The sequence below is a fragment of the Macaca mulatta genome, chromosome 7, assembly GCF_049350105.2.
Source record: "Macaca mulatta isolate MMU2019108-1 chromosome 7, T2T-MMU8v2.0, whole genome shotgun sequence".
Lineage (NCBI taxonomy): Eukaryota > Metazoa > Chordata > Mammalia > Primates > Cercopithecidae > Macaca > Macaca mulatta.
Window position 1 is genome coordinate 140,479,415 of NC_133412.1, and position 12,957 is coordinate 140,492,371.

The 12,957-nt window shown below is 35.9% G+C and overlaps 1 protein-coding gene across 10 annotated transcripts in view; it reads left to right on the plus strand.

Annotated features, from left to right (window-relative positions):
• PALS1 (protein associated with LIN7 1, MAGUK p55 family member) overlaps nt 1-12,957 on the plus strand; it is a 93,887-nt gene that overhangs the window by 70,153 nt on the left and 10,777 nt on the right. For all 10 annotated transcript variants that reach the window (XM_015143958.3, XM_015143959.3, XM_077941195.1 and 7 more), the window contains 5 exons: nt 4,412-4,595; nt 8,689-8,760; nt 9,269-9,340; nt 11,773-11,940; nt 12,605-12,807. In XM_015143958.3, the coding sequence (XP_014999444.3) occupies nt 4,412-4,595; nt 8,689-8,760; nt 9,269-9,340; nt 11,773-11,940; nt 12,605-12,807 (699 nt within the window). The remainder of the gene's footprint in view (nt 1-4,411; nt 4,596-8,688; nt 8,761-9,268; nt 9,341-11,772; nt 11,941-12,604; nt 12,808-12,957) is intronic.

A 12,957-nucleotide genomic window follows, 5' to 3' on the forward strand; every position in this document is an offset into this window, starting at 1 on the left:
GTGGTTGTGGCAAATTTGTACTTTTTCAAAGGAGTGTCCATTGAGCAAGTGGAATACAGGATCCTGAGTTTTAGATCAGTACTCTCCAAAAGATTTTTTTCTTTTTCTTTTTCTTTTTTTTTTTTGGAGACAGAGTTTCACTCTGTTGTCCAGGCTGGAGTGCAGCAGTGCCATCTTGGCTCACTGCAAACTCCGCCTCCTGGGTTCAAGTGATTCTCCCGCCTCAGCCTCCCAAGTAGTTGGGATAACAGCTACCCTGTACCATGAACATCTACTGTGCCACCGGCTAATTTTATTTTACACCTTTATCAATTAAAAAACATTGAACATGCCCCCTCCCATATTTTATATATGTACTACTCTACTTACTATCCCAAATTACAATGTAGGACAAATTTTATTAATAAGTAATTCAAATAGCCTTCTTGATTTGTTGAAAAACAATATTTTGGAACATTGGATCCCTAAAAAAAATGTAAATAAACTGATGAATCATTATCCCTGTACCCTATCCACATTTCATCATTAGGACTTCAAATGTGAACAGCTTATAGATACTAAAAAAAGGAAAAAGAAAATGTTGGGCTAGAAGATAATTGTGTCCAAACAGTTCTGTAATTTGAAATGTAAACAAAAGATTTTGTTTTGTTCAGAAGCCAAATACTGTTTTGATCAGATATACTGTTGTGATATTATTACAGCATTATGAGAACCTGGATCTTTCCTATGAGGGTCAGCTTATCTCCTTCATTTTAAAGGGGCTTTTTTTGTTGTTGTATGAGAAACAAAATAATTTTGCCACTAACAGGAAAGATTGGTGGAGAAAACTTCTAGAACTGGTAGGAATTAATCAGTGGAATATATGGGTAGAAGTCGTATAGTATCTGTTAAGGCAATACCCAGACTTTAACTCATTCAAATCGTTAATTTTTCTGATATGAAATAAATTTTCCTTAGGAAAAATTAAGAGCTTTTTCCTCTTAATTTTAGGAAAGTAAGAGCTTTTTCTCTTAATTTTAGGGTACATTTTAGATGGGACTAGATAAACTTGTCACGTTTCCCAGCCTACACAAAGAGGGGCCCTATTCCAAGCCAGTTAAATCAGAATAGTTAAGGGATGAGAACTGCGTAGGCAAGAGTACGTGGAAAAGCATCTCTGGGTGATTTTGTTGGCCTGTGGCAATGGTCATAAATGTAGATATTCCCTCCTCAGTGGTCTTCTTAATCTCTCTCAGGGTAGTAGTTCTCTAAGATTGCTGTACCTAATAATTACCCAAGGAATCTGATTAAAATTCAGATTCTGAGAGTCTGAGGTGTGGCATGAGAATTCAGCATTTTAATAAACATCCTAGGCAGGTGATCTGAGCAAAAACACTTTGAAAAACAACATGTTGGGTATGCTTTCAGAATGTGATTTGATAAAATTATCAATCAAGATTGACAAGTACTTTGATTTGATCTTTGAAAAATCTGGTAAAATTGATCTCTCCACTACCCCAAGTGATGCCTAAAATTCCATTTTTAGATTCTCAAGTTTTTTTTTTTTGTTTTTTTTTTGTTTTTTTTTTTTCCGGGCAAAAAAGTAACAAACAGATTCTAGAAGTATTATTAATTGATAGGATGGTGCTGAAGCACAGATTTTTAAAAAAAAAAACATGTTTCTAGATAATACTACATATGAGATTTTTCCTCATGCCAAGGTTATAAATTTTATAATTTTTTTGCTCAATCTCTTAACTGTGTTTTGATTCACTGCTATCCCACACAACTTTCTAAAATTCATTTTTAGTGCTGACTGACAAAGATTTCAAGATTTTAATAAAAATATTTTTTCACATCTAGAACAAGGCTTTTTAGGGCACTTTCCATTTAGGATGCGGCACAACACTTTCAAATTTGATGTAATATCTTAACTATATTTGGTGCAAGATTATGCTATTCCATTTATATGAATTAAGATACAGGGAAAACTAATCAGTGTTTCTAGAAATCAGGATGATGTTTATCCTTGGAGGAGATGGGATGGGTAGTAACTGAAAGAGACCAGGTGGGGCCTCTGAGGTGCTGGTGATATTCTGGTTGTTGATTTGGATGCTAGTTACACATGTCTGTTTTGTTTGTGAAAATTCACTATGCTATACACTTAGGATAATGTGTATTTTTTGTACCTGTGTAATATATCAAAAGTTATCCCCAAAAGGCATAATAACATTTAAGTTTTACTTATAGCTATTTAACTTTTTTATCTTTATATTTTTAACTAGATCATTTTTTAACCTTAGTTTCAGTTTGTATATTAGGACTTAGCTTTATTTCCTATTTACAGAAGTTAATAAAATATTTCTTTGAAATTAGAAAATAGGCCGGGCGCGGTGGCTCAAGCCTGTAATCCCAGCACTTTGGGAGGCCGAGATGGGCGGATCACGAGGTCAGGAGATCGAGACCATGCTGGCTAACACGGTGAAACCCCGTCTCTACTAAAAAATACAAAAAATTAGCCGGGCGAGGTGGCGGGCGCCTGTGGTCCCAGCTACTCGGGAGGCTGAGGCGGGAGAATGGCATGAATCCAGGAGGCGGAGCTTGCAGTGAGCTGAGATCCGGCCACTGCACTCCAGCCTGGGCAACAGAGCGAGACTCCGTCTCAAAAAAAAAAAAAAAAAAAAGAAATTAGAAAATATTCTTTAATGACAAGCCAAAAATTTTTTAAAGCCATTATCTATCTGTGTCTATCTGTCTATCTATCTATCTATATCACTTAGCATTTTATCCAATTTCATATAGTCTATCATCAACACTACTCATTTTAGTCAGTGTTTCAAGCGCTTAAAGAGTGCCCTTTTTGGGGCAGGCTGGCATTCTCTTTATTACATATCCTCAATTATGGTGAGAGTAAAAAGAAAGCTAAGGCCGGGTGTGGTGGCTCATGTCTGTAATCCCAGGACTTGGGGAGTCCAAGGCAGGTGGATCACCTGAGGTCAGGAGTTCGAGACTGGTGTGACCAACTGGCGAAATCCTGTTTCTACTAAAAATACAAAAATTAGCTGGGCGTGGTGGTGAGTGCCTGTAATCCCAGCTACTTGGGAGGCTGAGACATGAGAATCGCTTGAACCCAGGAGGTGGAGGTTGCAGTGAGCCAAGACTATGCCACTGAACTCCAGGCTGGGCAACAGAGCAAGCCTCCATCTCAGACAAAAAGAAAAAAGAAAGCCAGAGCCAAATAACATTTGGATAGAAATGGACCTTGAATTCTTAGGCTGTTCATCTGTTGCTTGGTTCATTGAGCCTGAACTTGGAATTTAACCTATGTGTGACAGAAATGCTCACTGCAAATATGTGGGCAGAAATGCTCATTACAAATATGTGTGAGATCTCATTAGATGAAGTAGGTTTCTTACAGATTTTGGAAGTGTCACATACAACTTGCCCAAGTTAGGTAAAAATTAGACATGGAGAAGTTAAAGGGAATATTAATTCCTTTATAACTTCTTAGAAGTAAGAATAGCCTGTCACATCTTACAGAGGCATACTGGAAGAAATGGCATACGAAATAGCTTATAATATAAACTATATTGTTCATGAGAGTTACTACCCACCCTTAATGCTAAGTAGAATAGCACAATTCTTTGATTTATTCTGATTTCCAAAAGCACATTATTATTAAAAATTATAACTCATACCGTTAATAATATGTCAAAGCCTACATAGCATACAAATAAGAATTGATTATAAACTGGATTTAGTTATATTTAGTCCTTTGTAGTGTGCTTGTTTCGTGAACATATCCTTTAAAGGAAACACCAAGAGAGTTTAAGGCATAGTTGGACTGACAGAGGGGTCAAGAGACTGACAGCCCCAGAGAAGCTCATATTCACCTGCTTAGATGATGAGATGTGGTAAGGCAAAGTGTACCTTTTCCAGTAGCTGTGATTTGGAAATTGCATACCTTATTGCAGAGTCATTGTTTTCACAGGTCAGGATTCTATTATATTTCTCTCCTCTCACGCTTTTGAGGCACCTTGTATCTCAGCTTGTAGCTGCAAACAGTGTTGTATCCTTGTACATATTTGCAAGTCAACAGAGAAGACAACAGATCAGCCTGAGAAAATACTGCCCCAAAACACCGTTACTTAACACCTTTCTTCCAACTAAATTTCTTTGCACTGATGAAAAATTGTGGCCAAGTGCAGTGGCTCACACCTATAATCCTACCACTTTGGGAGGCTGAGGGAGGAGGATCACTTGAGGCGAGAAATTTGAAATTATCCTGGACAACATACTGAGATGCTGTCTCTATTAAATTTTTTTAAAATTAAAAAATAATAAAAAATTGTAGCATTTAAATTATATTCATATGAAACATTTTATATTGCCATTGATTGTTGTTTTTATTTTTGCCCTTTTTATCTTTTAGATCCATGTAAAAGCTCATTTTGATTATGACCCTTCAGATGACCCTTATGTTCCGTGTCGAGAGTTAGGTCTGTCTTTTCAAAAAGGTGATATACTTCATGTGATCAGTCAAGAGGATCCAAACTGGTGGCAGGCCTACAGGGAAGGGGACGAAGATAATCAACCTCTAGCTGGCCTTGTTCCAGGTAAGATACAATATGGTAGAAAGTACATAGTATTAAAAGAACACTCAAAATGCAAGCTTTCACAAAGAAAAACTCACTTTTTCATGCCTCTTAATAAAGTCTTCCAGTTACTTTTTCATGTAGTTGGGTTTTTATGTTGTACCTGCAGCATAAGTATCTTAAATAGAATGTGGCCAATTCTTTGGCCTTTAGAATGGAATTATGTATAACTTCAGCCAATCCCATATTGTACTACATTCCCTGTATACCTATTAAGATGACCCTATTATCGAGGCAACACAACTTGTATTATACTATATACTATACTATGACATTAATTGGGGCATCAACATGGTTTTTGAGAAGGAAAGGTGCATAACTTTGTAAGGAATCAGGAAAAGTAACAACATAGAATATATTATACCAAATGTGATCTTAGGGCAGAAATAGGATGCTCCAAATTTTTTATTGATGAAACTATCCCTCATTTAGACTAAACTAAAACTTTAGCTTACATTATAGATTAAGATTATTAAGGGGACATGTTTCTGAGAGTTAAGATGATACAAAATAGAACAAAGTACAGTCATGCATCACTTAACGACAGGGATATGTTCTGAGAAATGTGCCGTTAGGTGATTTCATTGCTGTGCAAACATCTTTGAGTGTATTTACACAAACCTAGATGATATAGCCTGCTATACACCTAGGCTATGTGGTATAGCCTATTCCTCCAACTACCATCATATATATGGTTTGTTGTTGACTGAAATGTTGTTATGCAATGCATGACTGTAGTAGATATAATTATTTTCTACAAATGGCTCTTAGAGTTCCCAGGATGGGAGTAGGATGGAGAAAGGAGAGCAGAACTAAGGGAAGTATAATAAGCTATCACAGAAGGCAAGGAGTACATACAGGATGATAAAAATAGGGATATAGGGGAAAAGGATAACAATTCATCCATTTATTTGTTAATAAGTGCTACTATGGCTGCCCCATGTAAGGCACTTTGCCTGGTGCTGAGATAAACTTCGCTTCCATACTTTACTTGAAAGTGTATCCATTAACACTTATGTATATGTTTTTCTTCTGTGTGCCCTACTTTATAATACTTTTATTATACTGTCTCTGTTATAATTCTTTCTACCATATATTCTGTTTGTAAACTTCTTGAGTTCAGAAGCCAAGTCTTATTTATTTTAAATCCAGATAATATATGTTAAATTAATGAATAAAAGGTGATTTAAAAAGTTCTCAGAAAACAAACAAAAAAAAAAGTAAAAAAAATAGTTCTGCCAGAACTGCTGTTTCTGAATTAGACCTTTCAATCCTTCGCTGTAATGTTTTTGGGCCTTATCTTTTACCTACAACATTTTTTAGCGATCATCCCTCCTACTCATACCTGAAGATTTTAAGCATAACAGATTTGGCTATAGACTTAGCCTTACACTGGATTTGACTACAAGCAAGAGTTTAGGAGAAAAGAGGAAAAGGAGGGCATGAAAAAAAAGACTGAGAAATATTGACTATCAGATATGTAGCAGGAATAGGGGAAGATTTTAGAATAAGTTATAAGGAATCTCTTTTATCTCTGTAACTAAGCCAAAGAGACTTTTCTGGGTAACAAGAGATTTCAACATTATATTTACATTTATTCTTTTTGAGTGTAAGGTCACAGAAAGCTTCAGATTTCTCACTTTAAAACTTAAAAGCTAGAAACAGATATTGTCTATGTCAGTCATATTTTAAGGAAAGAGGAATGGACTTCTTACATTTATTTTAGAGGATGATGTTCATACCCTTGATTCTTCAGAGTAACAGTTACAGGACATTTCTCTAGAATCTTGAAGTGTTGGGTAGCCATTGTGTTTCTGCCTCAGGCTTGTGCCAAATATCAGTATGGTGTCTTCTTACCATGCCAAACTTTAGCCCATAAATGTTTAGAACTAGTGTTTGTTGATAGATTGATTTTCTGAAAGTATGTAGTTTCCAGTGATGACATTTCTAAGTCTTTTTATAAGAATAAAGATCCACCTTAGAGTTTGACGATGGCTTTCCATCAGAATTCGATGGATGTTTTAAGAGGTCATTATGAGGCTGTCCCTGGTGGCTCACACCTGTAATCCCAGCACTTTGGGAGGCTGAGGCAGGAGGATCACTTGAGCCCAGGAGTTTGAGACTGGCCTGGGCCACATAGTGGCATAGCTGACATAGTGAGACCCTGTCTCTACAAAAAATTTGAAAATTAGCTGGCCATGGTTGTGTGTACCTGTAGTCCCAGCTACTCAGGAGGCTGAGGTGGGAGGATTGCATGAGCCTGGAAGGTTGAGGCTGCAGTGAGCTTTGATCACGCCAGTGTAACAGAGCAGTCTCAGACAAAGAAAAAGAAAATCATTTCTATCTCTCATTAATTTCTGCCTCTATTTCAGAATAGCCTATAGTTCATACTATAAAAATGTACCACAGAAGTACATCATGGTAATGTTTTAAATTTTTAATATGTAAATGATTAAAATTACTCTGTTCTTGATTTTTAAAAATTGGTTAAATACTTATTTAAAAATTTTTTTTTTCTTTTTTTTGAGATGGAGTCTCGCTCTGTCACCCAGGTTGGAGTGCAGTGGTGCAATCTCAGCTTACTGCAAGCTCCCCCTCCCAGGTTCGTGCCATTCTCCTGCCTCAGTCTCCTGAGCAGCTAGGACTACAGGTGCCTGCCACCACGCCTGGCTAATGTTTTGTATTTTTAGTAGAGATGGGATTTCACCGTGTTAGCCAGAATGGTCTTGATCTCCTGACCTCGTGATCCGCCCGCCTCAGCCTCTCAAAGTGTTGGGATTACAGGTGTGAGCCACTGCGCCTGGTCCTTTAAATTTTAATACTCTTAAAATTTTCCTTCTAGTAATAGTTACTTGTTTTACTAAGAATACAGTCTTGGCCGTGCACAGTGGCTCATGCCTCTAATCCCGGCACTTTGGGAGGCCAAGCAGGGAGGATCACCTGAGGTCAGGAGTTCAAGACCAGCCTGGCCAACATGGTAAAACCGTGTCTCTACTGAAAATACAAAAGTTAGCCAGGTGTGGTGGCGGGCACCTGTAATCCCAGCTGCTCAGGAGGCTGAGGCATGAGAATCCCTTGAACCCGGGAGGCGGAGGTTGCAGTGAGCCGAGATGGTGCCACGACACTCCAGTCTGGGTGACAGAGCGAGACTCCATCTCAAAAGATAACCAGGCTTCCTTTAATGCTTCTTATGTGTATCGAACTCAGTATTAATCTCTTTGTTAGTACGCTTATGAAATGCACTAAGTTCTACAGATTATCCCAATTTGTATATAATTTGCTTATTGATTTTTAAGAATCTCTGGCTTTACTCTGAAAAAATTAGATTTAAAAATTAAGTATAAAAGTGGAACCTCAACGTAATTCAGAATTTTCTAAGTAAAGCCACTTGTATCCTATAGGAAAAGACATATTTGATTTTAAGGTAGAGGTCTGAAAAGAAAACATCTTTCAAGGTCAGGAACCTTGAAAGCCTCTTGTATTAAAATATTAATTTTGTAAGGAAAAGCATGTTTTCCATGTATAAATTGGTAACTTAAAGGCAGAAATAAAAAATGACCAGCACATATACATACACACAAGAAGAGGGATTGAAAATAATGCATGCAAGGGAATATACTGAATGGTTTCTTGGAATTGAATATGGAATTGAATATATGATGAATGCCCACATGTTGTTCTGGAAAAGTTAACTGCTAGAATCAATATGCTTAATTTGAGATAATTCTAAAGGACTAGAACCATTGTAAGATCCAGGATAGTACTTTTCCACAAAGTAAATGCACAATGAAACCTTTTAAAAAGTTGAACTATTAAATTTTTAAATAATAGATGATATATATTCCAATAATATATATCGGATTGATTGAGCAGAGTTAATATTTGAAAAATTTGGAGGTGCATCATAGCTGACATTACTCCTGTGTTGGCAAAAGGATTTGGAAGGGAATATAAATGAAGAGATACGTCTAGTGTTTTCCCTTCTTGATTAAAAAAAATTTTTTTATCCTTTTATCTTGAGTATTTTACCCTTCTTTTTCTTTCTGCTATTAAGGGAAAAGCTTTCAGCAGCAAAGGGAAGCCATGAAGCAAACCATAGAAGAAGATAAGGAGCCAGAAAAATCAGGTTAGACACTTGTATTTGACATTAGTAAGAGATTTCTTGGGTCTTCATCTGGAGCCATGCGTAAATCTGCATGTTAGAACTGTGAAGAAAGAAGTACTCGTGGAAAGAGTGATACAGGAGGCAAAACTGATTATCTTAGAACTGTAAAGAAAGGATAAGATTTAAGTATTAAAGATTATCTGTCTATACTGTGTAGTTAATGGAAAATTATAAATACTTTCCTGAAAAATAGTCTGTATACAAACAGTGTAATAAGTATTTATAAAAGTAAATTAAAAACAAGCTGGGTGCGGTGGTTCGCATCTGTAATCCCAGCACTTTGGGAGGCTGAGGCGGGAGGATTGCTTGAGGCTAGGAGTTCAAGACCAGCCTGGCCACCATATCAAGACCTTGTGTCTGCAAAAAAATTTAAAGAATGAATGAATGAATAAGTAGAGTTCTTCAATTTGAGTTATGTGGCTTTGTTCAAGGGAACACATTTATAGTTATGTTTATGATTGCTCAACAGGAAAACTATGGTGTGCAAAGAAGAATAAAAAGAAGAGGAAAAAGGTTTTATATAATGCCAATAAAAATGATGGTAAGTTCTACTCTCAGGGATAGGTGGAATTATATCTGAAAGGAGTCTAAATCTAGTCCTGTTTTGTACCTTAATGTTAAATATGTGCTTGAGAAAATCATGTAGTAGAAAGTATTTTCTTTCGGAATCCTGTGAGTAAAGCAGTGTTTTGAATTATGGGGAAAACTCATATAAAAATGCAAGTACTATTTAGCATATGTAGTATTAAATTGATAGTTTCCTGTAGTTTTTTTCTACTTAAACTCTTTGCAAAAAGTGTACTTCTAACAAATTCTTACAGAAATTCTTGAAGTAAAAAATATTTCCTCTACAATAGCTCATGTCACAGAAGCAACTCATTCCTGAGAACCCACTACCTGCTGGCTAAGTCAGACACACGAGAGAATTTTAGTTTTTATTTTGATTGATTGCTAAGATGTAAAAGCTCAAAAGTTGTAGCTTCTCTTAAAATCAAAAGCTCTGATAATGTTGGGCTAGTATGCTAGTATTCCCAGGTGACGAGAGTCTGCTGGACCTGAGTGATGACTATTGCTCAAGCATCTGGTGTCTAGTTTTACAGTCTCTACCACTCCCAGTGTTTTATTAACCCAACCTGATTTACTGATTTTGTTACCTCCTTGGTTTGCTTTTATGGGCATTTGAGTTTGCTACTTCTGTTTGGTTCGCATTAGAAGCAAGCCAAATAATAAAACAAAGGCATTCCTTCTTATGCAATTTATAAGGCTATTCTCTCAAGAATTTGAAATATTTTGGGGCAGCATACATTAAACTAATAAAGATAAAACATTATAGATTATTATAATATTCCATAAAATCGAAATGAGATTTGATCAACTTTAATAAATTTTTTTCTAAAATAAACATCCTTTAATGCTAATTGACAGATTAGGTGACTAAAAAGATTCAATGAGTTCTAAATTTTATCCTCTGTGATTAATATCTCTTTTATTTTTTGAAACAGACTAAAGTTAACTAGTCCAGCTGTAAGAGCTACTGTACTGTAGAAAACGTGGCAAATCTGAACCCTATGGATATACACACCAAGTCTATAAATTAAAATGCTACCACAGTCTTGATTATACATATTAGAATGGATTTTTCAGAGAAAATCATTTTGAGAGGAGAAGGAATTACATTTGCTGTTTATGATGGTGTCATTATCATGAGTATTTTTAAGTAAATAACTAGAATTCATAATAACTAGTGTATTCCAGGGCAGTAACTATATGATTTTGTTCTCACAAACTCCTTGAGGTTACAGAGTAGTAGATTCAAGTTTAGATATTAAAGTGATTTGCTGAAATTCTTAACAACTAATACTTGATTGGTTGAGCTGGAATTTAAACAAATACAGTTTGAGCTCCTGCTCTATGCCAGGCTTTGTGCTGAGCATTGACAAGCCTAAGATGGTCCGCCAACCTCATGGAAATAGAGCTGAGGGTGTCTGGCTTCACATCTGATGCTCCTTCACAGTCAGGAGAAGTAATATGAGTGAGGACTTGGGAGACTACTAGTTGTCTGCTTTTGTTCATACCACTTGACATCTCTGGTTTCATCTGGATTATGGGCTTTAGGAATGTTACCCCACTTGTCATAATTTATACCTCATTTCGATTCATGACTCTGGGTTAGCATTCCAGAGTAAAGTAAACATAAATGCAGAAAGCGTAGATAGCATGGGTGTGGCCTGTTTTCAAGTTATACAACTAACAGGGGTGTCCAATCTTTTGGCTTCCCTGGGGCACATTAGGAGAAGAATAGTCTGGGGCCACACATAAAATACACTAACACTAGAGATAGCTGATGAGCTAAAAAAAAAAAAAAAAAAAAAATTGCAAAACAATCTCACAATGTTTTAAGAAAGTTTACAAATTTGTGTTGGGCCGCATTCAAAGCTGTCCTGGGCTGCATGCAGCTTATGGGCCATGGGTGAACTATAGGAAAGTATTCCAGCTTTCTCTGATAACACTAGTTGTAGCCACTATATGTAAATGTCGGTCTATGCCAGCCATTGTATTCAGCGTATACATTATGTCTGATTCTTAAAACAACCTTCTTAAGTACCTTAAGTAGAATATTAATATCTGCATTTTACAAAAATGACAGATATTATTATTAATAGTTCATTCCCTGGTACTCCATCCTTATTCAAAGTATTGACTACAAATTAGCTGTTCAGTGTAAGAATCAGTATAATTATATTGTATTAGACATTCAAGCATGAATTTTTCATTTCAAGTATGAAATAAGATAAAAATTAATAGAAGGAGTATTATATTGTTGTCTGATTCATTTTCATGGTACCCTAGTAAGGATGTAAAGACAATACATTGTGCTTTTTTCTAATTTTGGGGGGAAGATCTACGAGTATTTATATCTTTATTACATGGCAATAATTTTGTCTGAAGGGCTTAACTTTTTTTCCCCCAAAGATTATGACAATGAGGAGATCTTAACCTATGAGGAAATGTCACTTTATCATCAGCCAGCAAATAGGAAGAGACCTATCATCTTGATTGGTCCACAGAACTGTGGCCAGAATGAATTGCGTCAGAGGCTCATGAACAAAGAAAAGGACCGCTTTGCATCTGCAGTGCCTCGTAAGTTTGAATGCATTCCCATTTTCCTGTGCTTTTCAGTTTACCAGCTCAGAACCTAACTACATTATGTAGGGAAATTTTTTATTCATTTCATTAAAACAGTGTTGTCAGTGAAAGAGGAACTTTGCTTAACCAAATATTTTGACAATTTTTAAATTAAAAATAGTCATTATTAAGAAATTTTAATTTGTCCTTCGATTATGTACTATTTTCTAAACAAATTTCAGTTTGGGCCCCTTACAATTTCGTGTTCCATAGGGAATCAGTTCCTGCTTCTTTAAAGTGATACTGAAGATAGAAACTTAGGCATAATCTGAAAACAGAAGTTCTAAGATTATATAGTACCTAATCTTATGGAAATAAACTTTAGGAGAAGATGAGTAGTAGTGTTTTAAATGCAGGATGAAGTAACTTGAAGTGTAAGCATAAAATGTATTAAGATAATTAAATATAACTATTACTGAGATACTACAAACACATTTTTGTTCATTTTTCAATCTATAAAAAATAAAAACAATGTTAAACATGTAGGTGCTTAGCATTTTCTCAGTTTATTATTTTATAATCTGTGTTACAAAATAAAAATTCTTTCTGACTAGCAGAATTATCCCCTGTCCTCTATCTAAGCCATGCCCATTATTTTTGTCTGGTTTTGTTTGCCTAGATACAACTCGGAGTAGGCGAGACCAAGAAGTAGCTGGTAGAGATTACCACTTTGTTTCTCGGCAAGCATTCGAGGCAGACATAGCAGCTGGCAAGTTCATTGAGCATGGTGAATTTGAGAAGAATTTGTATGGAACTAGCATAGATTCTGTACGGCAAGTGATCAACTCTGGCAAAATATGTCTTTTAAGTCTTCGTACACAGGTAAAGCTAGAATTTTGTTTTAGGGTTTGAACTTAGAGGGCATGTCATACAGAGTAATCTAGTGGAAACTCTATTTTCGTCCTAGTGGAAACTCTATTTTCGTCCAAGAACAGTGTGAACTAATTAAGTTCTCATATGGTTTTTCTCACT